General features: G+C 40.9%; 1 protein-coding gene across 2 annotated transcripts; it reads left to right on the top strand.

Moving 5' to 3' along the window:
* Positions 1–24248, top strand: ING3 (inhibitor of growth family member 3). 2 transcript variants are annotated; one of them, XM_026648723.1, is made up of 12 exons: positions 1–120; positions 257–328; positions 6298–6398; positions 12525–12590; positions 13530–13626; positions 16183–16254; positions 16626–16745; positions 17985–18142; positions 18466–18656; positions 20138–20330; positions 21810–21848; positions 23332–24248. In XM_026648723.1, exons 1-12 carry the CDS (start codon positions 93–95, stop codon positions 23446–23448), a joined length of 1254 nt encoding a protein of 417 aa, XP_026504508.1. In that variant the 5' UTR covers positions 1–92; the 3' UTR covers positions 23449–24248. The 2 variants fall into 2 exon arrangements, with proteins under 2 accessions (XP_026504508.1, XP_024049476.1); XM_024193708.2 differs by lacking the exons at positions 1–120; positions 257–328 and adding an exon at positions 5462–6131.
* The last annotated feature ends 2653 nt before the right edge of the window (positions 24249–26901 follow it).

Below are 26901 nucleotides of genomic sequence, written 5' to 3'. Positions count from 1 at the left end.
TCGAGCTGCTGGTGTTGTTGGCGGCGGCGCCATATTGGAAGGGACGATCCCCCGTTAGCGAGAAGCCCCTTAGCGCTGGCCTCGCCGCCGCCATGCTGTACCTGGAGGACTATCTGGAGAGTGAGTGTGCGCGGGGCGAGGGTCCCGGCCGGCCGGGTGGCCGAGCGGGGCGGGGGCGGCGGGGCGGGGGTTCCCCCTCCCCCTCCCATGGCGGTGATTGACTCCTCTCTCCCCCCTCCCCTCTGTGTCCCCGCAGTGATCGAGCAGCTACCCATGGATCTGCGCGACAGGTTCACCGAGATGCGCGAGATGGATCTGCAGGTGCAGAGTACGTGAGCCCCGCCCTCCTCCCGCCCACGCGCCCAGCCCGCCGGCGGGGGCGGACCAGCGCGCTCAGCCCCAGGCGCTGCGGGCCGCCGGTGGCAGTGCGACTCGTCCCGGCTCCCGGGGGCGGCCCGGGCTGACACCGCGGGGCTGAGCCGGCCCGGAGGGGGGAGCGCGCCGCGGGCCTGGCCCGGGGCACTCCCCTGCCCAGCGAGCGGCCGGCGGGCGCTGCGGGACGGGAGCCCGCGCAGCGCAGGGTCCGCGCGGGGCTGGGGAGCAGCCGGGGCTCCTCACGCAGCGAGGGGCGGAGCGTGCTCGGCGGAAATGTGCCGAGCTGTTTCCCTTCCGTCACCGGCTGCCTCGTGACCCCGAGCAGCCCGCGGGGCCGGGCGAGCGCCGGGTGTGTGGAAATGGCACCGGGTTGAATTCGGGTCTCCAGATGCCCAACGGCAATGACAATGGGCAGGAGTTTTACTGCTGGGTCTTGTGCTGCTCCCTAGGGCAAGACAAGGTGGCACGTCCCAAACCGCATTTCTGGCCCTCAAGTCCCTGGCAGCGGGCTGGAGCTTCAGCTGCCCCCCTCACCTAGCAGGAGGCAGAGTGAAACCTCTGAAACTTTCCTTCCTGGCCATGCTTGGTGAAGGAGCTCCCTGCAAGTCCCCTTCCACTTCTGCAGGCACCCTACCTGTGCTTTGTCAGGCATCCACACTTCTTTAGGTATCTTCTTGGAATTCATTTTTGCTGTCCACTTATGGCTCAGGCACTATATTTCCTTTTTTTAAGGCTGTCAAGTGGACTAAAAAATTAATTGTGATCGTGCAATTAAAAAAATAATTGTGATTAATCACACTGTTAATAATATACCATTTAAATATTTTTGGATGTTTTGTCCATTTCAAATATATTGATTTCAGTTACAACACAGAATACAAAGTGTACAATTCTCACTTTATTTTTTATTACAAATATTTGCACTGTAGAAAACCCAAAAGAAATAGTATTTTTCAATTCACCTAATGCAGGTACTGTAGTGCAATCTCTTTATTATGAAAGTTGAATTTACAAATGTAAAATTTTGTACAAAAAAACTGAATTCAAAAATAAAACTGTAAAATTTTAGAGCCTGCAAGTCCACTCAGTCCTACTTCTTGTTCAGTCAATCGGTCAGACACAAGTTTGTGTACATTTGCAGGATTTTGGAAGGCACTTCAGATTCTTAAATCTTGGGTCGAGTGCTGTAGCTGTCTTTAGAAATATGTGTCCCCTGCTCTGTTTTACCCACATTCTGCCATATATTTCATGTTATAGCAGTCTCAAATGATGACCCAGCACATGTTGTTCATTTTAAGAATGAACAACTTTCACTGCAGACTTGACAAAACGCAAAGAAGGTACCAATGTGAGATTTCGGAAGATAGCTACAGCACTCTACCCAAGGTTTAAGAATCTGAAATGCCTTCCAAAATCTGAGAGGGATGAGGAGTGGAGCATACTTTCAGAAGTCTTAAAAGAGCAATACTCAGATGCGGAAACTACAGATCCCAAACCACCAAAAAATAAAATCAACCTTCAGCTGGTAGCATTTGACTCAGATAATGAAAATGAACATGCATCGGTCTGCATTGCTTTGGATTGTTATCAAGCAGAATCCATCATCAATATGGACGCATGTCCCCTGGAATGGTGGTTGAAGCATGAAGGGACATAAGAATCTTTAGCGCATATGGCATGTAAATATCTTGCAATGCTGGCTACAACAGTGCCATGAGAACACCTGTTCTCACTTTCAGGTGACATTGTAAATAAGAAGAGGGTAGCATTATCTTCCATAAATGTAAACAAACTTGTTTGTCTTAGCAGTTGGCTGAACAAGAAGTAGGACTGAGTGGACTTGTAGGCTCTGAAGTTTTACATTGTTTTGTTTTTGAGTGAAGTTATATAACAAAAAATACCTACATTTGTAAATTGTACTTTCACAGCAAAGAGCTTGCACTACAGTACTTGTATGAGGTGAATTGAAAAATACTATTTCTTTGGTTTATCATTTTTACAGTGCAAATATTTGTAATAAAAATAATATACACATTGATTTCAATTACAACACAGAATACAATGTATATGACAATGTAGGAAAACATCCAAAATATTTAATAAATTTCAATTGGTATTCTATTGTTTAACAGTGCAATTAAAACTGCGATTATTCGCGATTAATTTTTGTGAGTTAATTGCATGAGTTAACTGCGATTAATCGACAGCCCTACTTTTTTGGTTTTCAGGACCTCTGCCTTTTGGACTCTCTTGTCCAGTGGTTGCCTGTAGGGCTTCTGTGACAGGATACCACAGAGAGATTTTTGGCATAATTCTTCACAAAGCCTCTGCTTTCTCTGTGACAAAGCTGTGAAGCATCGTGCTTTAAATAATTTTACTTTGATTTTTCGATATGTTGTCTGTTGATTCCTCAGAAAGGGAGGAAGACAACTCAGTAGCATCAGAGTACATCCTTGAGACAGACTGTAATGGATGAGCAAGTTAACTGGTTTGGGCATGCAGTGTAGATGTGTTAAATCTGTTTGCAGATGTAACCCAGTTAACTCAAGTATGGTGGGGAACATCACCTTGAGGCAGAACCCTGAAGATTTCTATAAGTCTAGCAATAGGTCAGACCATAGGCTCTTGAAGTAAAAGCCTGAGCCAGTCTTGATCTGTGAGCATTGGGACTTCATGTTGCCTGGTGAGTCTGGTTGGTCAATTTCACAGTCTGTTGAAGCATGCTGAACCAGCCCTCTAAAACCAGGGACACTGAGGTGTGTCTCAGCCTTAGTGCTCTCTAGGCTTCATGGCTTGAAGTCATTGGTACTGAATTATGGCTTGTTAAGTAAAGCATTGCTTCTCCTTAAAATGTCAATAGGTGGCACCAAGAGAGAACCAGCAGCCCTTTGACTTGGGCAGCTTCAAATTGAGACCACAAATATCTTTCTCCCATTCGTGATCAGGTGCTGCTTTGGAAGCTGGTGAATCTCTTCACACAGTTAGAGCATTTTTATACCAAGATTAGCCTCAGTGTTCTGGGAGTCAACAGAAAAAACTTTGACCCAGACCTTGGTTACCCCAGTGATTCTTGTGCAGTTGATGTCAAAGCCTCCCAAAGCATTGTAGAAATTCCAGGCACTCTTTTTCTCTCTTCCAGTCCAGCTGCTTGTGATCATAGTTGCTAGTTGGACATCACAGATAAACCAGAGGACTGTTGGGATGTGGCAAGACGGTGACTCAATGCGAGGGTCCCACTTTCCCAAAACTTTTAAAACTGCTGTGTAAGTCAGCTGACTTGAGTTGGTGCTGGCTTAGAAATTTACAGGAGCCACAACTGAGACATACCTGGGCCAGGAACCCCCTGTTAGAGTTAAAATTACTCTTGCACCATATCTTTGACCTGGAGGACTGAGGACCTCTCGTTACTAGGTAGTCATGGAAAAAGTATAACATGGCTGGCTGTTTCGCACATCACCCCATGTGAGGCAGTCATGGCCAGAGCAAAGAACAGCTGAATGGTGACCAGACTCCTGAGCCTCAGCATGGGAATTTGTTCAAGTGAAGTGTTTCAAGTCTTTAACTTCAATCCTTCAAGTCATGGATTACCAGGCCTATGTAGCCAAAGGCCAATGTCTGGAAAATGCCTCTGCTCTGGTAGAATCCTTTACCCAGGAGAAGCGCCACAACCTTTAAAAAGTTGGCCCATAAGGGCTGCTATCAGAGGATCAAGAAAAAGTTGGAGGATGTATCCTGTACCAGGCCTCTTTGAGGACTTAAGAAGACAAAGGATGGAAAGGCCACCCTTCATTCTCTTGGGCCCCCTCCCACAAAGGAGGGAAGGGAAAACCTGTGGTTTCAAAAGCAGCCTTCTATAACCATGACGGATTTCAAGGGAACTTGGCTTCACAGTGAAGATCAGCTGTGGCCAAAAGATACTAAACAAGCAAAAAAACTGGCTTTTTTAATGGTTCTGGAGTATTTAGATATCTGGCCACTTTATTCCTTTGAATACATTTATTGCCTTGGTGAGAAAGGGAGAATAAGACCTTTGGGCATATTGGTCATGAGCCATTGTTGTCTGGGCTGTAAGACTAGGTTTTCAAAAGCCCTTAATATATAGTGGCATATTGTCTGCCTGGCATCTTGAAAGCCATTTCCCCAAAGGATTTAAAAAAGCAAGTGGAAATTGTTTGGTGTACACATAGGCATGCATAGATCCCTTGATTTGCCGTGCACAGAAACTACTTGACTATATTTTTCTTCTATTTGAGTTCAATTAAAGGCTTATTCAGTCTGGGTCTATGTGGTAGCTTTTTCAGCCTGTGATAAACTGCTGTCTCTGCAGCTGCTTGTCAGGTTCTTGTAGGGCTTGACACTCTTCGGAATCTCCTTAAGATAGGTCTGAAAAAAGCTGATGATGTTTCTTCTTGAACCATTCAGTACATGTGAGTCCAGTTTAATTATATGAAAGTTAACTTTCCTGGTGGTTGTGACATCAGGCTCTAGTGACTGGAATACCTTACCCCAAATTTTAGAAGGTTGTGCTATAGACTCATGTGAGACTCCTTTCTGAGGTGTTGTCAGAGTTCTATACTGATGAGCCTCTCATCTTTCCAACACTATTTCCAGGGCTCGTGCCCATCTTTGTGAGACTCTTTTCTATATGCTGGATGCCAAAAGATCTCTCTGGGGTTTTACATGGAGTGACTAAATCCCTTAGAAAGCCAGTTCCGCTTCATATTTTATTTGACTCCATTTTCTGCACAATCCAGCAATTAGAGCTGGAAATTGTTTGCTGTGAGATCATATTTTGCAAGTGGCTGGCCTGAAACTGGAAGTGTGTGGCCAAGGTTCATGCTGTTGAGACTGGGTGACCTCAGCTGTTGCACCTGAAAATGTTTCTATCTCAGATCATGTGCAAAGTAGTCACATTGTTCTTGTTCCATACATTTTACCAAATGCTGTAACTTGGATTTGGCCTGTTGGTCTCTAGGTCTTGCAGAATCTAATTCCAAAATAAGGAAACCTGAACTTTTCTTGCCCTCTTGATGTTTGTTTGTTTGTTTTTTTTTGGGGGGGAGGGGGTTTGGTGGGGGCTGTCCCCTATTTCAGCTGATCAAATGCTTTTGAAAGTTTTTGTTTGTCTAAACACTACCTGGAGCTGAAGTATTGAGCTTGATGCTTTTGGGAGATTTCCATTCCTTGTTTTAACAAATGAACCAAACACGGCATTTTCCTTGTTCATTCTGATGGCTGTGGAATTAGTGGCTTTAGTTTTTCCTTTTGTGACTTCTCTCAAGCTGTAGATGTCACATAAGTCCAAATCCTTCCTCGGGTGGTATCTGGCAAGAATGGGGAATTACTTCGCAATTCTACTTCATTGAGGATACCATTCTGGCAGGACTTTCACATAGTTTCCCACTTCCTCACATAGTTGGAGAAGAACTTCATTTGAAGGTGATGGGTTTTTCTCTTCTCTGTCTATTGCTCTACCTTTTTGAGGCACTAATTTTTAAATTATTTGGGTTTGTATCTGACTTTATTTCTTAGGAGGATACTTTGTTTCCTGCTCAAATTGTAATTGGCTGGAAAGTTCCAAGGTCAGCAGTTTAAAGCTGGGTGAGGAGTTTGGGGCTTGCTTCAGCTTGCTGCCACTGGTCTTAAGGACAAAAAAAACCTTTAGAACTTGGAGCCCTGCTTGTCTCATGCTGGAGAGCACAATATCCTGGAGTGAGAATCCTACCCAAATGACTTCCAAGAAGCAGAATTGCAAGGTAAATAATTCTCTCCCTCACTCAGCTTCTTGTTTTTTCTCTAGTAGTTTTGATTAAAACATGCCAATTCTTCTTGGTTTAAGGAAAAACCCACCATCCTGTACAAAATACATAGCATTTGTATATGTGAGATCGTAACACTCTTTTAATCTTCTGTGTGCTGCAGATGCAATGGATCAACTAGAACAAAGAGTAAATGAATTTTTTATGAATGCGAAGAAAAACAAACCTGAATGGAGAGAAGAGCAAATGACATCAATCAAAAAGGTAAGGACATTACAGGAGTGGGGCATTGTTTTAAAAAAATATATAACTCAGAGATTGGTAGTTTAATATTAATTTCCCTTAATTTTGACTGTAAAGTGTTGAGAACTGTGACCTGAATTAGGCTTTGAGTGTGGCAAATTGCACTTGCTAAGAAAAGGAAAGTTAGCTCTAATGAAGAAGCTTTCCTCCAATTTTTTTTGTCAGTACAGTCTAGTGTTTGTTTGAAATGCTAGGAATATGAATGACATCAGCCAGTCAGGTCAGTGATACGGTGATCAGTAATAATAAGAGCCACATCATCTCACCTTGTTTTTTTTCTCTCCGTCCCCCTGCTCCCATATGTGTAAGGGATGAAACAGAATAAATGGCCTGGCTTTCTTTGGAGGGACTTGTGCTGAGCCTTAGTAGAAGCATCTTCCCTTAGATGCTTCAGAAATCCTTATGTAAGGTGGGGCATGGATGCTTTCTGTCACCTTTACTCCACCCCTAAATGACATCAGTGTTGTCAGTGTCAGTATTACATCCAATGGGTTGTGTTCTTTGCCAACCTTTAGATGGAACTGAATTGCTATAGGGTGATGCTTTACCCGGAAAGTATCTGAAGGGACATTTGGTGAGGACCAGACCCAGGATCCACGGGGGGGAATTTTTTATGGACCGTAGGTCATCTGGGGTTGTGGTGGGCTATGCTTTCATGGGAGCCAAGTAATCTTGAGTCCCAACTGATTACAAATAAATTGAGTTTCAGCTTGTAGAGTTCCTTAGCCCTGCTTGGAACACTGAGGCCATGTCTATACTGCAGACCTGCAATGCTGCAGCTGTGCCACTGTAGTGAAGGTGCTTCTTATATCCACAGAAGGAGGTTTTCCATCCACATAGGTAATCCACCTGAGTTCTTCTGTCGACCTAACTGCACCACAGTGGCAGTTAAGTTGACCTAATTAGGTTGCACAGGGCTCCCCAAGATTAAACTCAATTTATCCGTAATCAGTCAGGGATCGAGGTTATGAAAGCATAACCCACTCATAGCCCTGGATAACCTGAGGTCCATAAGATTTTTCTCCTATAGATCTTGTGTCTGGTCCTCACCAAATGAAATTTTTTCACAGCCCAGAGTGATGTAGTTAGGGCAATGTAATTTTTGAATGTGGACCAGGCCTCAGTGGTGGTTTGGTTCTATGCTTTTTTCACTGATGGAGTGAGAATGTCAGCTTCAGTGGTTTAGATAGAAAACCCAAATGTAAATATGTAATGAGACCACGTTGATCTGATACCAGGAAGCTAAAGGTCTTCTGAATTCTTTGTTCCTTAACTAACATGAATGGAATCCTTTATAATAGGGTGAAAACTTGATTCCATTGAAGTTAGTGGAAGTTTTTCCATTAACTTCAGTGGGGCCAAGACTTCACCCAATATGTTCAGCTAAGCAGGATAGTTTTCAGACTCTCTTGGACCTTTTTGCCGAGGAGGGCAGCTAAGTATTTGTGCTAGGAAGTTGCACTAGTTTAACAAACGTAGATTTTAAGTCTGTCTAGTTAACCTGGTACAAATCCCTGTGTAAAGTTTAAACATACAGCTAACTTGATAAGCAAGGCTTAAACAGATTTTAAGTGTCTGTTTTTAGGGGTTTATACCAGTTTGACTAGATCAGTTTTAAACATATTTAGTTAAATCAGTGCAGTTTTCTACTATAGACAGGGCCTCATGGCAAGTCTACACTACAAAATTAAGTTGACCTAAGTTACGTCGACATACAGCCGCGGCAGTAATTAAATCGCTTTTGCATGTCCACACTATGTTCTTGTGTTGGTGTGCGCATCCTCACTAGTAGCGCTTGCATCGATGCAGAGAGCAGTGCAACATGGGTAGCTATCCCACTGTGCAAGTTGCCACCATCTAGCGCAGGATGCTTTGGAAAAGCAATACCTCCTGGGGCAGACAAATCACTCAGGGGTGATTGGGAATATGTTTTCAACGTTTCATGATGCAGTTCTCTCCATCCCATAATTCTATTTGCATCCCATAATATTTCGTGCTGGTTTCAAAAGCCCCGCAAACCTGCCTGTCTGCCATCTCTGTAAGAAGCGTGGATCCTGCACAGCTCTACGCTTTTGTGATGAGGATTGTGAGTACAAGCCTGATCCTGCAGTATTTGCAATCTGCCAGTGGAGCTGTGGGGAACATGACGATTCCTTGGAGGCTAGCTTGCTGTGGGACATAGAAAGACACAATTCAAGGTTGTTGTTGGCATTCATGGAGGAACTGCGGACAGTGGAGCACCGGTTTTGGGCCCAAGAAACAAGCTCTAACTGGTGGGATTGCGTTGTTATGCAGGCCTGGGACAATGAGCAGTGGCTGAAGCACTTTTGGCTGTGCAAGGCCACATTCCTGGAAGTGTGTGCGGAGCTTGCCCCAGCCTCTGGTGCAGCAATGCCAGAATGAGAGCTGCACTGATAGTGAAGAAGGGAGTGGTAATAGCTGTGTGAAAGTAGGCAATGCCCGATTGCTACCCATCAGTCAGAAATCAGTTTGGAGTTGGGTAATCCAAGTGGGGGTTGCTGTGATGCAAGTGTGTATCAATCGTGTCCTGCTACAAAGGATTCTGACTGTGGGCAATTTGCAGGACATAGCAGATAGTTTTGCAGCAGTGGAGTTCCTGAACTGTGGTTAGGCGATAGATGGCATGCATATCCCTATTTTGGCACTGGACCACCTTGCCACAAAGTACATCAACAGAAAGGACTATTTTTCTATCGTACTGCAAGCGCTAGTGGATCACCAGGGATGTTTTATCGACACAGGCTGGTCATAAAAGGTGTATGAAGCACGCATATTTAAGAACATAGGCCTGCTCAGAAAGCTGCAAGCAGGGTCTTTCTTTCCAGACCAGAGGATTACCACTGGGAATGCTGAAATTCCAATAGTGATCCTGGGAGACCCAACCTACCCCTTACTCCCATGGCTCATGAAGCTGTACACTGGCCACCTCGACAGCAGCCAAGAGCACTTCAACTAGAGGCTCAGCAGATGTAGAATGACTGTTGAATGTGTCTTTGGCCGGTACTGTCTACTCAAGAGATTAGACCTCAGTGGAAAAAAACTCAATGATTATAGCTGCCTACTGTGAAGAAAAGGGAGAAAAGTTGCTGCTGTGGTGAAGGGGGGAGGTGGAGTGGCTGTCTGTTAATTTTGAGCAGCCAGATACCAGAGCTATAAGAAGAGCTCAACAGGGAGGCTTTGAAAGACCTTTTTTTTTTTTTTTTTGAAAGACCACACAGTAATGTGTGTTGCTGTAGTGTGCTCTGCCTGGCATTGGTTTTTTTTGTTTGTTTGTTGTTTTTTGTTTTGTTTTGGGTGTTTTTGCACTCATTTGTAATGAGTATGTAGTAAAATAACATTGCAAATGCACCTATTGCTATTATCTGTCAATGATGTTAGCCCCAACCACCCTATATTGTGAATTAATAAAGATGAATTAAGTTTCCAAACCCATGCAAACAGACACATTTCTAACTCAATGAAACTTTATAAATAGAGGGAAAAGCACCTTTGAGGGGGAAAGAACAGTCATTTCCATTTCCCAAACACATTCACCAACTGTGTGTGTCTCAGGTCAGTGTATGTGCAGCCGGGATAGTCTGTGATCTCCCCTGGGGTGGAGTGATACAGGTATTGCTGTGTTCCCCGATGCCACTTAGAATGTGGGGTGGGGAATAGGGAGGTTCTGGAATGCAGTTATCAATGGGCTGCAGAGGGAGACCAGGTTCAACAGACCCATGCTTAAGGTCAACAAGAGTCTCCAGCATGTCTGTTTGCCACTAGAAAAGCGCGAGCATCTCCTACTGCATGTCTCTCTCTTTTTCCTGTGCTTTTCTCCTCTCCTCTCTATCCCTGTCCATGCTGTCCTCAAGGGTAATCATCCAAGCCCTGTGCTAGGTATCTGAAGCACCAGAGGCTTGCAGGTTCTCTTTGGAACATGTCATCCCATGTCCTCTTCTTTCTCTTTCTTATCTGGCTGAGCCATTCCGCTGGTGTGCATGGAGAGAACCACAAGACCACATTTCTAGCTGCAAAAGATACAGTGCACAGAGGTACTATTGTGAGTGCATTCACAAGATAAATGGAAATGTGGTATAGTGAATTCACTCCCCATGTTCCTGGGTATGAATATATGTGGATAGGGCAGTTGAACAATTTTCCGCAGGCGGTGGTTATTTTGCCTGATGTTGTACTCCTGAGGGTAATGGAGGTTGAAAGGGAACAGCTCCTACACGCATCCGCCTGCACACCGGGTCCGTATGCCGCTAGCCTGTGTGCTGCAATGCTGCCTGCTGAAGTAATTGCTGAGTGGTGTAAGAAAGTGTCCTACCGCAGCGGAAGAAATAAGGCAGCCTTCCCCAGAAATCTTCATCAGAGGATTACAGACTCCCTCCAGGAAGGTTTCCTCAAGAACTCTGTGGAGTATTCATGGGGCATCCCAGTGCACATAAACAAACTGTTCTGCAGGGCCCTTTCTACTGTACAGAGGAATGAGAAGCAGTGACTCTACCTCTGTTGGTTATTTCACTACCTCTTCTAGCTTGAGTAAATGAACAGACGTGTCCCTTCAATATTAAAACAAACTGCATACTTACCAGAAGTTCCTTCCCCTGCATCAGGCTCGCCCGTGCTGGACTGTAGGGACTGGCTCGACTGCTCTGCAGTCAAAAACAGGTCCTGGCTCCCTGCGCCACTGGATTCCCCAGTCGACTGTCCCCCATACTCCTCCTCCTCCTCTTCCTCATCCAACGCCTTCTCCTCACTGTTCACTCTGGAGGCCTGTGACACCAGCTACCCTGAAGTATCCTTTGGGTGTGGTGGGCCACTGAATATGGCAAGCAGCGCTTTGTAAAAGTGGCATGTCTGCAGCTCCACACCAGAGCGACTTAGCCCTCCATGCCTTCTGGTATGCCTGCTGCAGCTCTTTGGCTTTCATGCGGCACTTCTGCTGGTCCCTCTTGTATCCCTTCTCGTCCATGCCCCGAGCGATCTGATCGTAGATATACAGCGTTTCTATGGCTGGATCGGAGCTGTGCCTGCACAGCCTCTTCTCCTCACAGACTCTGGAGATCCACCACCTCCTGTGTACTCCAGACAGGAGTGTGTCTGCAGCGTGTAGCCAGCATGTTCAGCTGGGCAATTGCTAGATGAGCTCTCCACTTGGAGCAAACAGAAAATGGAATTTAAAAAATTCATAGGGCTTTAAAAGGGGACGGGCATGTACCTCTGTACCTGGCCTCTGGGCAGCAAAATTCTAAATGGTGACCAGATTGGTCATAGGTGGGGCGTTGTGGGACACTTCCTGGAGGCCAGTAAAGTCAATGTAAGTAACGCAGTGTCTACACTGATTTTGCATTGGCCTCACTATATCTGCCTAACTACCTAAGCTCTATGCCTCTCCTGGAGGTGGAGTTACTAACTTGATGTAGTGGATGAGTTACATCGGCGGGAGCAACATTTTAGTGTAGGCGCTTACAAAGTTAGGTCAACATAAGTGCCTTGCGTCAACCTAACTGTAGTGTAGACCAGGCTTCAGTGATGAATGTAACTCCCTTCAAAGCTTTATTCAATTTGCTTTTTGAATGGCTAGGGTGTGGAACATATTATTTTAGAGGGTCAATCAGCAATCTACAATAAGTGATAATTATTCACTTTTTTTTAAAGATCCTTTTTGAAATGGCACACAATTTAACATGCTGGATATTAGCTATTCTATCAGTTTATGTATGTGTTAATATAGAGTGGAACAAGTTGGCCCAGGTTTCCTTTCTCACAGCAAACTAACTTGTGTAATGACACCATAATATAGCAGGGAGAATACGTCAGCACTTTTCATACCCTGGTTCTGTTCTGTTATGTTTTTGCTGTAGAAAAGATTGAAAATGTCAAGTAGGTATCACTTAAAAATGTAGGTGAATTAATCGTTGAGAGACTTGTCTTTATAGAATATTTTTTAAAGGCTAAGCAGTAAATTTTATCGGATTTGTAATTCACTATGAAATATAAATCAAAATGAGGTATTCAGTAATTATTCATAGAAGAACCACTAAAGTTATTTTGATCATTTTACCAAAAATCTCTTAACAGGATTACTATAAAGCTTTGGAAGATGCAGATGAGAAAGTACAATTGGCAAATCAGATTTATGACTTGGTAAGTAAACAAAGGGATTTAAGTGAATAACATGATTGTCTTAAGGAATTCTAAACTTTGTCATATGGGGTACTCTTTTATTATCTTACCTGCACATTACAGAAGTATTAACAAAAAGTTGTTACTATAGTAATGTATGAAAGGTAAACTCAACTTGTTTTAAAAAGTGAAAGTCACAGTTACAACTTAAACATCCATGTTTCCACTTCATTTAAAATATTTTGTTCTGTTTTATGCAAAAAGTATAGTGGTGTGGGTGAATGATGGACTGTCTTGCGCTCTCTCTCTTTCTCTCTCTCTCTTTTTTTGGAAATGCCTCTGAATTTTCATTGCATGTGTGCACAAGACAAACCTTTAATTATGGCTGTAATGTTGAATTTATACTCTTTAAATACAAAATAATTTAAAATCCTAACTCCATTAACAGAATAATATGGGGAAGATGAGGATAAACCAGATAAGTGCCTTTTTAATGTGTTGTGTGGGCTGGCAGAGTCTTAAATATCCTTATTATATATCCCTTGGGGGTACAAAATAAGCAAACTGAAAACCTGTACAATATGTTACAAAGACACTTAATGATTTCTTGTCTGCCATTCTCTTTGCTGTTTTGTTAATGGAGTTATAATCTTAAACTATCTTGGTGAGTTGATAATTGCTAAAATAGCTTTAATATGCTAATATACTGACATACATTGTTAGTTCTGCTGTATGATTACAGACGGAAGACAGTTTTTAAGTGCAGTGTTTTTTCTAAGGCATTGTATTATGCAGATTCCTCTTGTAAGTCCCTACATCACTGAAGACTATCAAACTTCATTCTTCTAATGTATCTCATTAAATATTCAAAACTCTTAAATTCTCTGAAGAGTTGTAGAGTTTTATCACTGTTAAACAATTTCAAGTTTTGGAGGTCATCATTGATCTGCTTTAAAACAGGTAGACCGGCACTTGAGAAAGTTGGACCAAGAACTAGCTAAATTTAAAATGGAACTTGAGGCAGATAATGCTGGGATTACAGAAATACTAGAAAGACGTAAGTATACGCCATTATCTTTTGAAGAAAGTAACATTTTGTTTGTCAAAAGAAGATCTTGCTAAAGGTTAGCAGTTTGTTTCTGCTTGTTTCCAAGATCTGTTTTGAGTTTAAACTTAAATGCTTTGTTTCTTATATTTTAAAAAGAGTTTCACGCCCTGTCTAATTTTTTAAAACATCTTTATATGCTTAGTCATTCCCGCCTATATTACTATTTTAGTTATCTGAGAACTAGGTGTTTAGTTTCTTATCTAATTAGGTCCAAATCAAGTTAAGCTAAGACATTATCTATTAAATGTATCAGGTAATATGAATCATACATAAATAATAATTATAATAACATATACTCTTGTACAACTAAAAATTTATATTTGCTGTGTAAATCAAATGTGTTATTAATTTAAGTTTTAAAAAACTGATCATTCTAGAAAATTCTACTGTCCAGAAGCTCAGGCCAATCAAACACTTCACTTGTCCAGAGCAGGTTAACTAACTTACTGCATATCAGACAACCTGCTCACCTGTACTTAAAATCCTAGATGCATTGACTGACTAGTGCATGTGACCCAAAGCTTAAAACGAAAACTAGCATTATGTCCATTTTTGTAAAGGGTGCTGAATGGCAATAGAAGTGGTTAAAAGAAATGCCTGGTTGGCTAAATTTCTTCTCTGGGTTTCCTCAATGTTGTTATGCCCCCAAAAGCATTTTACAGAGTGCACTTGGGTAACTATTGCTACAAAGAAAAGCCTCTAATAATTTTCTTTGATTATCAAACTTAAGCTCCAGTCTCTCTTTGGACAAGTAACTTTACTTTTTTCATTGATTGGACTTAATCCTTTATGTTGATACATAATGCTTTTTGCTAGATTTGTTGCTAATCAAATGCTTAACAAACAGTATAATAGTAGCAATTATGTTCCAGGAAGAACACTACACTAAACCCGTTTTATATATTTTGGGAAACAATTTGACAGTTACAGTAAAAGATAATTGTTTTGTTTAGCTTGCAGTAGGACAACGTATATAAAATCTTAAATGACTAAATACAACTACAGTAAATGTTATAGGAAAATTACTGTTTTAATTGTGGAACAGTGATTCAACATCTGCTTCCTTCAATCCTAGAACTAGTAAGACAGTAATTTAAGTCAGATGAGAGAGGGATCAGAAAGATGAGCTTTCTGTTACTCATGACAAAACTGAATATTAAATATTTAGAAATCAGAATGTGCTTTGGCAGGTTTTATATCTCAACTTTTTTACCAAGTATTCAAAAATGAATTGTCAAATGTTCTAGTATTTTAGTGACCAAAGAATAAAGATGTATAGTTGAGTGTTCACAAGAGGGCAAGCACTGAGCTAGTCCGTTACATGAGTAATGCTAGCATACCAAGAATATCCGCAAAATGTAACTTTGATGCTTAGTCCAGTCCTGTTACAATGAATTCATTGGGTTTGTCTCAATCATCTGAGCACTGCTGTGTTCATTCCCAAATACCTACATTTAAAAAAAAAAAAAAAGTGGTGGAAGTGGTAGAGTAATTATTGAACTATAGTTCTTTTCTTGGATTATTTAGACAACTTTTCAGACTCTAATCTGTTGTCCTGTAATTAAATAAGTTAAAGTAGTAACTAACATTGATAGGATGAATAGGTTTCAGCCCATCCAAAATGATATTGCATACATTTGAACACACTCAAATGTTGTTTTTTATTTTGTATATTGTCTTAACAATTGCTTTGTCATAAAGCCTCCCCTAGCACTTGATCGTGTGGCCTCCTTGAAGTCTAGTGCTACAAGAAACTTTGAGTCTTAAATATAAGATCTGCATCCTTTAGTTATTCCCTGAACTTGGAAATTCTTCCTTTTTTGGGACCTATCTTTCTTTTCCAGCCAAAAGCAGATACTAGCTGAAGGTTTGCCTTAAAAATGCAGTTTTGTCCTAGTGTTTATCCAGTTCAATAGAGATTTTGGCTTTTGAGTGGTTTTTAATGGATTGAGACCTCTGGGACACACTGTGAAAAGTATTGTTTCTAAGGTCCTATCTTTTTGTAAAAAAAATCTACCTATCATAAAACTATCTCAGAGCAAACCAGCAAGTACAGCATAGTAAAATGGCTTATCTGAGTCTTCCAACTTCTGAGGCCTGATCTGAAGCTCACTGTAGTTAGTGGAAAGGTTCCCTTTGGTTTCAATGGGCTTGGATCAGTCCAGTGGTGTTTCAAATTCACTTGACACTGAAGGTTGTCTATTTAGTGTTTTGGAGCGAGTGGAAACTCCTCACAGTTTGGATCAACAGACTTGTGCTCCTGGGGCTTGTTCTGGTGCTCTAAAAATAGCTGCATAGACAGTGCTTTGAAGTCCAACTCCTTCTCTAGAATTCCTGGCTAAAATGAATATAACTGTTTTTGTGGAGTTATTCTTTGTATTGTACAGCTCTTAAAGATGCGTTTTATATCTAAAAGTGAAGATGACTTGAAAGATTAAAGTTAGCTACACTGCATTATTTTGTGGTTGGCATTTCAATTGTACTGCTTTTTTAACTGTATATTAGGTTCTCTGGAACTGGATACACCATCACAGCCAGTGAATAACCATCATGCCCATTCACACACTCCAGTAGAGAGTAAGTTTCTGGAATTGAACATTTCATCTTCAGTTTTACTACATGTGTTGGTGAAATATTTCAAATGTATAACGTTTTATTCAGAATTAGGTATTTCCTGAGTTCTCCTCATAACCCTTGTTTGCCTACATTTCAAAAACCCCACCAGCATTTGGCACAACTTAGTGGTATTAATATTTGTTCCAGGGAGGCCCAAGAATGAAATGTCAGGGTTTTTCTGTTGGGACTGAAGTCAGTTAATAGAGCTGTATGGTTATAGTACCTGTTTATTCTTTCCCAGATTATGGTCAAGGCTATTGAGTTCTTCACTTTCTTGAATACTACATTCACTTTCAAATCTAGTAAACATTACGTTTGTTTTTTTCATACAGAAAGAAAGCATAATCCATCTTCTCACCATAGTACAACAGATCATGTTCCTGAAAAGAAGTTTAAATCTGAAGCTCTTTTGTCTACTCTCACTTCAGATGCCTCTAAAGAAAATACACCAGGTAATCTAAATGCCAAATTCTATTTTATTATACCTCTTGGAGGAGGGACAGTAAAAATTTCAAATTGTGTATTCACAAAAATTAAATTTTTCTCACTTTGAGGAAAAAATGTTTGACTATTTTTATTTTCAAAATGGTGGGGAGGAGGTTGGACCACAGCTGTTAGGAAGCAGGTCAGACCTGCCATTTAGCAGCAGTGAGGAAACAATCCATTTGTTGGATTGTCAGATATTTTAATGTAGTGGAAAGGAAGCTACCATGTATACTGTAACTCAAAATTTTTCTGAATTTCTATTCATTTTCAAGATGCGTGCATTCACAGTCCCTTTTTCCTTGGGGTGGAGGAGTCAGCACAGTAATCAAATTAAGCTCTAACTGAACTGTTTTGAGTCATATGCAAAACATCAGATCAATTTCATTGCTGCTTCTGCCTTTTATCTCCTTTAATTTGAGCTCTGTTGTCTTGTAAACTGATCCTGGTTTTGTGAATAACACTTATCAAGCCTGCTGATGGGCAGTAGGAAAACTGTGTGGTCTTGGTGACATTATTTCAAGGGAAAGAGGTGGATTTGTAAATATGGACTACTTTTACTTAATTGTAAGTGAGGTTTGTGGTGTCTCTAACTCTTTGGTAACTTTAGTATTTAGTGCTTTGCTATTTTTAATAGTCCACTATTCATGGTCATTTATTACTTTTTTTTTTTTTTTTAATTGCCTTTTTATTTTTGTTAAAGTGTATGGTAGCTAAATATTAGGAAACTGCACTTTCTTTACAAAGCGATTAATTCACAACTGCAACCAGGTATTGTGTTAAAAGTTCTAGTCCTTAGCTGCTTGGATATATGATTTATTTTGCTTTTAAGAATGGTATGGTTGTTACAGTAGTATTAAATTGCACTTTTTTGAGGATGTGTACTGTAGCCATCAGAATTGCAACCAAAAGACTGGACTGGACTCAGATTAGAGAGTAGCCGCTGCTTCTTAACTGGAGAGATTAGTGAGGATTGACATGAGGCACAATCCCTTCCACAAGACCACATTATCCTGATATGCAATGAGGGGGTAAACAAAGATGGTAAATCAAACTGGCTGTTGTTCATGGCAGTAATAAGCAATGTGCCATGACCAGTCCTTCCTGTAGCATTGTTATAAGTTTCTAATCTTTGGTTGTTATATGTAACTTTTTAAAGCAATTTTTAGTTTCACTTTAAATTTCATAAAAGTGTTTTGTTCATCCAGGGTGTCGAAACAGTAATTCATCATCCTCTTCCAACAATGCATACAATGCAAACTCTTCTCAGCCACTGGCATCATATAACCTGGGCTCATTATCTTCAGGATCTGGAGCTGGTGCTATTACCATGGCAGCGGCTCAAGCAGTGCAAGCCACAGCACAGGTAACAACCTCCCCATAAAATATCTTAAGGAAGTTGCCATCCAATTCAATGGAGAAAGGCTTATGCTTTTATTTGATTTGAATTCTCATGATCACTTTTTCAGTTGACTTCTTTATGTTGTGGTTTCATGACATAAGACTTGCAGGAAAAGGGGGTTTGGTGTGGGCTTTTTCTCATTAGGCTGTTTCTACCATGATGTAAACTGGATAGTAGCTACCATTTAATAAAATATTTGCACAGCTAGTAGTTCATAGCATGGTGATTTCTATAGGCCTATAGGACCTGTATAGTATCCTTTATTCTAATATCAGTGTTTCCTTTAGATGAAGGAAGGAAGAAGAACATCCAGCTTAAAAGCCAGCTATGAAGCCTTTAAGAACAATGACTTTCAACTTGGGAGAGAATTTTCATTATCCAGAGACTCAACTGGATATTCATCATCAGCTCTGGCATCTACATTAACACAAACATTAAGTTCATCAACCACAGATTCACGGAGTGGTCGAAAAAGCAAGTATGTTCTATTTTGTTCAGCTATGTTTAGCATGTTATCCATCAGTTCAGATAATGGGGGGAGAATACTAAAATGTAGGGCCCAGATCCAGAAAGGACTTAGATACCTAAATTTTGGCACGTCTGACAAAACCCCTGTTCAGCTGCTGCTTAGCACTGGAGATGCCTAAAATGCCTAAACTTTTCACTAGAAGTTCTCAACTGCCTAGTTTCAGCCACTGTGCGTGTGCACAATGCCTCAGTTTAGGTGCCCAGGCACCAATATAATGCCTAAGCCTCAGTGCTATCCTTAAATCAGGTGAAGATAGGCATGTCTCACCTGTGGAGCATTCTCAAAGCACAGCTAACTCCACGTAAAACGACCAGGGGATGTGGGGGGCAGAAGGAGTAGCACTTCCCTTTTATAATATTTAGCCCAATGGTTTGGGAATTCACCTGAGATTTAGGAGACCCCAGTTCAGTTCCTCCCTCTGCTTGATGAGAATGGATTTGAACATGTTTGCCATCTGCCCAATGAGTACCCTAATCACTGGACTATGGGACATTCTGATGTGGGCCTTTCTCAGTCTCTCCTGTTGAAGCTGTTCCACGGTTTATAAATATTTAAATAAGTATTTGGACAGGGAGCGAGTGAGAGTGATTCTACAGTCCAGTGGTTAGGGAACTCACCTGAGAGGTGGGAAACCCATGTTCAAATCCCTTCTCCTCATCAGGCAGCTGGGGGAATTGAACCAGGGGTCCCATATCATGGGTGAGTTAAAATGAGATCTTGGTAGTTCAGGCTGTTTAACTTTTACCTAAACATGCTCTCTGCTAAATTTGTTTTCTTTTGACATTGCAATTCTCTTTTTGTGGTGTGCCTTGGAATGAGTTAGCATACAAGTACTGCTCAGTTTACAATTCTCAGTTTAAGTAACAGCTCTTCTTATCTTCAAAGAGCTTACAAAGATCGCTTTTCTGCTTGTTGTAGAATGTCAGTTTTATTTCAGGGGAATGGATGTAAAGATGACTATTCAAAAAACAGCTGTTTGTTACAGATTACATGTGCAATATAGATTAATGTATATACAAATTTCCATTTATTTCATTGGTTACCTGTGTATTAACAATGTGTATTGTTTACATTGACCTATGAAGGCTATCGGTGCAATGATTGTGAAGTATGAGTCAGTTGTATTTGGCAGCTTTAACACGTTAAATTCCATCAGTTGGAATAATTGACCCCCTTCTTGTAAGGATACCAGAATACAAAGTCGCTCTTATTCTCTGGCAAAGAGAAGCAACATATCCATCTGAACTCACACTACTTGCTGAATACAATCTGTTTGAGAATGACACTTGATTACTATAGCATGTGGGCCCCTCATCAACGATTCTTTCCAGCACTCTCCTGAGCCTTGTTTCCTCATATTTTATTGAGTTGGCAGTAGAGTGAACAGGTCTTACTTCAGAAAGTATTTAGTATATTTATTCATTTTTCAGAAACAACAACAAGTCTTCAAGCCAGCAGTCCTCCTCCTCCTCATCATCTTCATCTCTGTCATCATGTTCTTCGTCGTCTGCTTTAGCACAAGAACTATCTCAGCAAACAGCAGCAATACCAGAGTCTGATTCTAACAACCAAGTTGATTGGACCTATGATCCAAATGAGCCACGTTACTGCATTTGTAATCAGGTAAGTGCTCTGTATATACGAGTCTTAAACTCAGCAGCTCCTCAACCGATGCGCTGCTTCACTATAATTCAGCATTTCAGCCCATAAATGTTAGTTTGTAAAGTGTGAAACTTATATAGTTTCAGTTAATTGATGGATCTCAGCTCAGTTCAGATCTTTGTATCACTTTGTGTGTTTGGTTGTTATTTTAAAAGTACAATGTATACATATTTGTTCTATGTTGCCCCAAATCATACTGTATACTATAATTAAAATAAAACCAAAGTGCAACTGAGGATATGTAGGTACTGCTTATTTGGAATAGCCAATATTAGTTTACCCCTGCTTCAGGTTGTCAAAAAAAAAAAGTATAAACTAAATCACAATGACGTTAGGTAATTAATAATGGCCATGTAGTACTTCGAAATGGCAGATATATTCAAGCATACAAGGACCAAATTTTAAAACCTATCCCTTTTTTTCAGTTGCTTTTAGTCATCCCCATGGGCACTGTAGGCATCTACTTTGATGGGGTTCTGAAGATAGGTAGCTTTCTGGGAATTTTTCTTTTATGCTTCTGAAACAGTTAAGAATTCCAGGGCTAGAATGCTGTCAATATACACTCGTAAGTGACATGAATAATGGAGTTGACTACTGAATGACTTTATTCTGTGACTGTTCTCATGTGTGAAGCTCTCTAGATGCTTTGCTAATGGCTACATCAAAAACTTGGTCAAGCTGCCTTTTTACAAGGCACACATCCCCCTTTTTTATAGGGATGCACTTAATTTTACATGCTGAACTTGTTTAAACACACTTTGTTTACTAGTTGGGAATATTAAGCAATTTGTGCAGGTAAATTTCCCTTATATTTGATCAGTTTTGTTTTCAGGTTTTTGGATGATTTCTACAAGATTGCGAAGTCCATTATTATTTAAAATAAGAGGGAAGGTTGGGGAGGTAGAACTGGGAAAATGGTCCAAGCATATTTGTATTTCAGAGAAGTGAGTTTTTATAGAACCTAAGATGAATAGTTGTGCATCTAAAATTTTATAAATTCCAATGAAAACATTTGGTTGTGTTTCTATTGGTGTTTGTGTTTTGTTTTGGTTTTTTAAACAAGTGTGCCATTTGGTACTGTTTGAAATTCTTGAATCTGAAAGTGGAAACTGATCATAAACAAATGTGGAATGGACGTTATTGAGGTTTCAGGCAGATGTTAGAAGCGCAAAGCACTGAGTGCTGGCCCTTCATGTCCAACTTGAGACATGCATGAACTTCACTGTCTTTCTGCATAAAGACAAGCAAATTGGACTTAAATATTTTTCTCTTTTAAATAATCTAATGTTGAAAATAAATGTCATTGCAACATATAGGTTGTCAGTATCTTGTTGTTGTTTATTACAGAGCTTGTATAGGAAAACTGCCATAGAATTATTCAGTAATTGAAGAGGCTGATTATTTACTATATTAATAGCTTGAATTTTATCCTTGAACTAGGTGTCCTATGGTGAAATGGTGGGCTGCGATAACCAAGATGTAAGTAGCAAAATGCTAAAGACTTGGGGGATGAGAATTTGTTTTGTTTTCTAAGATAGCCCAGTGAACATGCACTGGAAGTAGTTTTTATTATTTTTTTCCTCTGGCTAAAACGACTTGTATATTCCAGTTTTCAGTTTAAAATGAAAACCGATAAAACTCTCAGTAATTTTTCAAGAATCTGTTTGGAAAAGAAAAAAATTGGGTGCGGGAGAGGAAGAACCTGCAAAACTTCTTGAAAGGCACTTGTGATTGAACTTGTAGCAGCCAGTGACCAGAACGCAAGTTCTAGTCTGCATTCCATCTGGCTCATGTTCTCCGTGGTTTGCTCCTTGGTCCTGTAGAAGTTTGGTAAGCAGCTTTGTGTGTGAATGGAGAGATTGCACACTTGGCTACTTCACTCTTGCTACCACTTGTATTTCATGCTGCTCCACTGTGTCATTGAGCATTCTGACACTTAACACAAGTGACAACCAGAGCAACTATGCCAGAGAGCTCAGAGGTTCAAGAATAAATAAAGCAAAATCAAGAGATTAGCACAGTAGAAATTGGGGCAGGTAATAGTGCAAATTCAGAGGCAATATAAAAGCAATGTGAACGAGATGTTTGATCACCATGTAAAGGATAGTCTACATGGCCCGCAATTTGGACTTCAGGGTTGTGAATTGCATAGCATGCTGTACTGTAACTCTCCCATGTGGATGCCGCAGGCATGAAGTAAGAGGTACCAGTTCATGTTAATGTAGTGCTGTTTAAAGAGGACTACATTAATGCAAACCAGATATCTTCTAGTTCTCACCCGCAGCATCCACATGGTGGAGTTACAGCACAGCATGCTAGTTTACACTGCAGTTTATAGTCCGAACTGCACGGCCACGTGGACATAGCATCAGACATAAGTAGAAATTCAATGTGCTTGTTTTTTTAAATGTATAATATCAGTAAATGTGTATGCCAGTTCAGTCACTGTTTACTCTTTTTTTACTGTGTTTTTGTATTAATTCCTCTTAGGAGTTGTCAGATTCTACATATTTAAACAACTCACCTTATATCATTCTAGCGTAGTGCTATTTTACTTGTTGATGTCATGTGGGCTATCCAAGTTCAACTATTTGTTTTTAAAGCTAAGATAGCTCATTTACTCCCCAGACCTTTATAAAAGGTGATAAATCATATGATTTCAACCATGCTTTAACATGGAGCTTGATTGTTTAAAATGCACTTTCTAAGCATGGTTTAAATTTTTACCTTTTTCTTGGTGCATGGGTCCAGGTGTGATGGTTCAAATTTTCTATCATCTTCTGTACTTATTATAGGAAGTGAAGTTTTTTCATTCATCTCTCTTGTTTTTGCCCTTCTTATTGTCGCTAGTAACTTTATGTGGAGGACAGGATGTCATTTTGCTGATTCCATTTTCATACTTCATAATATCCATTTCTTGCCACAGGTGCAATAAAAGTTTCTCTGTATATTTGTTTTATAGTGCCCAATAGAATGGTTCCATTATGGCTGTGTTGGATTGACAGAGGCACCAAAAGGGAAATGGTACTGTCCACAGTGTACTGCTGCAATGAAGAGAAGAGGCAGTAGACATAAATAAGTTTCTTCATTTGGAAAACAAATGACATCCTAAAGATTTTATAGAGGACTTTAACAAATCACATTTTGCAACCACTTAAAGAAGGATTAATATAGCAATCATAAGATCTTGAACTATTAGTTTTGCTAGTTGTGTTTTAATATTGTAAGTAAATTATTTATGCACTACTGATGTGCTATAAATATTATTCCAGTTAGCCTTGGATTCTTCCAGTGGCCAACATATGCAGACATTTGTACTCTCAAACCATTTTCTCAGAGCAGTGGGCATTCTACAATAATTCAGTCTTCAAAGAATTCTAACAGGAGAAGATTTTAAATGTATGTTTTATATTCAACAGGCATATTCTGCTGCATGTACTGTACTCAAGAGCTGTTATATAACAGTATGTATATAAATGGTGCAAAAAGTCAGTGTATCTAAAAAGAATATAAGGCAGTTGTTTTTATAATGCCTTTATAGCTTTGTTTCTTTGTGAAACTAAATTCAGCAGGCTGAAGAAAATGGTTCTTGTATAAAGCGGGCTGGTGTCCTTTAGAGTACTTGGGTACATAAAAACAAACTCCTGTAGAGTAAAAACAAATTTGTGCCATTAGTCTTTATATGTCTCTGCACCGAACAGGGTGCAGATCATAAGAAAAAGGGTGTTAAAGTGATAAATTTTTTATACCAAATGTGTTTATTTTTTTGTGCAAGTAATCCTTTAAATTGGAATTGTATTAGGTGTTAAAATTAAAAAACAACAACAAACTCAGATGTTGATATTGATGCTTTGCATACTTTGTTGGAAAAGAATAAAACCTCAGAATTAATCTGTCACTCTGTCTTTGAAGAATATAATTTATATAAGCCATTCATTCACATACAGCCCAAAAAGCCTAGTTGAAGGAGTTATCCTTCCTCCAAATTCTATCATATGTAAGATGAGCCTCTAAGAGGACTTCTTTCTGTGGACTGGAACGTAAGCATTACAGTATTTGGCCATATGACTTAAGCGTTTGAGGTGAGAGTGTCATGGGGGCGTGGCTGGAGATGCTAGGGAAGTATCAGGAGCAGCGACACAGCACATAACACTGTGGAGATTCCAGGTCCAGGCAGCACTTCAACACGTAGAGAAGCCTGGGAGGCTGCTGTAACCTAGACAGGCCTCCAGGGATTGTGTCAATTCAGGATTGAGAGAACACAGATGGCTTAAAACTACAATAGCCCCACCTCCCTCTGGACTGGAAGTTCTGTGCTATGCCTCTTGGAGAAGCAGTACAGAAACTCATTGCTGAATTTAATAATCATACTCTGTCAAAAAAGTTCTTTACCTAAGACACATAACTGAAAGAGTATGTCTGTATTTGTGTCCGATTGTTTACTTTCAACATAGTTTACATATTTCCTTTTACAGGCAATTTTCTCTTTTGTTCATGCAGCAGCAGGGAAGAGAAAAACATAAAAATAGAAAATGTGATTATAAGCCCCTCAAAACTCCCATCTCCAGAAGAGGTGTGTGTTTTACATTGGGATATCCCATACTTGCATGGGGACTTTGTGCAGGCTTGAATATTGTGTTTTTCAGCCTGAATTTGTAGGATCATTGGCTATTATTTATAGTGCAGTAGCACATGGATCAGGTCCCCATTGTGCTGGGCACTGTACAAATACATAACAAAAAGATGGTGCCTGTTCCAAAGAGCTTGCGATATGTATCTTACTCTTCATTATATTATATTTTATATATAAATGACAGACAAAACACTTAATTTTTGCACTGCAGGTTTTACTCATGAAGGTGTGGGGACAGGGCCGTCCTTACCTGTACGCAGCTGAGTACGGCACCAGGAAATTTGGGGCACCAAATTTCCTGGTGCCCTGCGCAGCTGCATGCTGCTCCAGACCCGGCTCCGCCCCAGCCCTGCCTCTTCCCCAAAGCCCCCACTGCCCCTGCTCCGCCTCTTCCCGCCCCCACTTCCCTGAGGACTGCGGCAGGGCTGGGCCTGCAGTCACCGGCGGCGGGAAGTGCAGCAACCCAGCCACGCTGCTGGTGAGTGCTGGGGGGTGGTTCCCCCTGTCCCCCAAGCCAGCCCCTCCCACCCCTTGGAGGCCTGGGGCCAGCCCCTCCCCCCCATGGAGGCCTGGGGTCCTCCTCACCCCCCCCCATGGGGGGGGAGGCTGCATAGGGCCCCAGAATAGCTAGGGATGGCCCTGTGTGGGGATATATTTTGATTTACTTGCTCTTTAGAAGTGAAAATCCTGCCCAGGTGGTCTCTTTAGAGAACTGTAAAATAACTTGGGTTATCACTCTGCTTCTCTGCAGATATCTGGCAGGATCTCAATTGCCTGTCTGCAATGTAGAGGTTACCCTTTTGAGGTTTTTCTCCTTGCACTTGTTTTTCCATTTTTCAAGGAGGCAATTATTCATGTTACGTTGATTGTGAATTGGCTTCTCTTTCTGGAATCCTCACTTTCTGCCTAATTTGAGCAAGCTGCCTGGAATGTTTGAAGGGTGACATTGATTCTCAATAGAGGTTGGTGTGTGACAGGAGGAGCAGAGATTCCAACCCTCCCTAATTTCCATAATCCTGATCTTTACATGAAATTACTAATTCAGGATTTAATTACTAATTTTGCATGCACAGGCAGTGTATGTGTGCGTGTTCCACTCACCACTACTGGGGTCTGACGAAAACAGCAAACAACTATATACAAGAAACCCACAGATCACCACACCTACCTTAATAAATCCAGTAACTACCCCAACACCCCAAGAAATCTGTTATCTACAGCCAGGCAGTCAGATACCATAAAATAGGCTCCGAGGAGAGAGCCCGGGATATACACCGTAACACACTCAGAACTGCCTTCACCAAACAAGGATGCTCTACCAGAGAGGTAGATCACATCATGGAATGGGCCACCCAGTTACCCCGAGAGAATCTGCTTCGATATAGAAATAAAATCCCCTCTGATTGCACACACACACCCCCGTTGTCCCCTACTATCCCACACGGGACCCCATATGGGGTATCGTCAAACTACAACAACCCATACTTGATGGGGATCCCATCCTGAAAGAAATCTTCCTTGAAAACCCTCTTCTGGCATTCAAACAACCCCCCAACCTCTCCAATTGTATCATCAGAAGCAAGCTCCCCACTGACGAGGACACACCAACTCAAAGCAACACAAGAGCCTGCCAGAGCAACAGATGCAAAACCTGCAGACATATCTCCACTGCTTAAACGTAAACTGCTTCCAAAACAATGTAAGCTAAACTAGAAAAAGGGCACTGTATATCGGAATAAATGCCTACACAGGGAATTCTACCAGTATAGCTATAGCAGTTTAAATTAACACCTTACCTTATACCTGTATAAATTGTGCAGACAAGCCCTAACTTTTCTTTCTATATCTCCTCTCTTTATCTGAGAGACAATCTGTTTGAGGATCTGAAAGTTAACAATC

The sequence above is a fragment of the Terrapene carolina genome, unplaced genomic scaffold (genome assembly GCF_002925995.2).
Source record: "Terrapene carolina triunguis isolate 2854851 unplaced genomic scaffold, T_m_triunguis-2.0 Scaffold68, whole genome shotgun sequence".
Taxonomy (NCBI): domain Eukaryota; kingdom Metazoa; phylum Chordata; order Testudines; family Emydidae; genus Terrapene; species Terrapene triunguis.
Note: the sequence above shows the minus strand (reverse complement) of the source record. Positions and strands in the feature narration are given on the sequence as shown.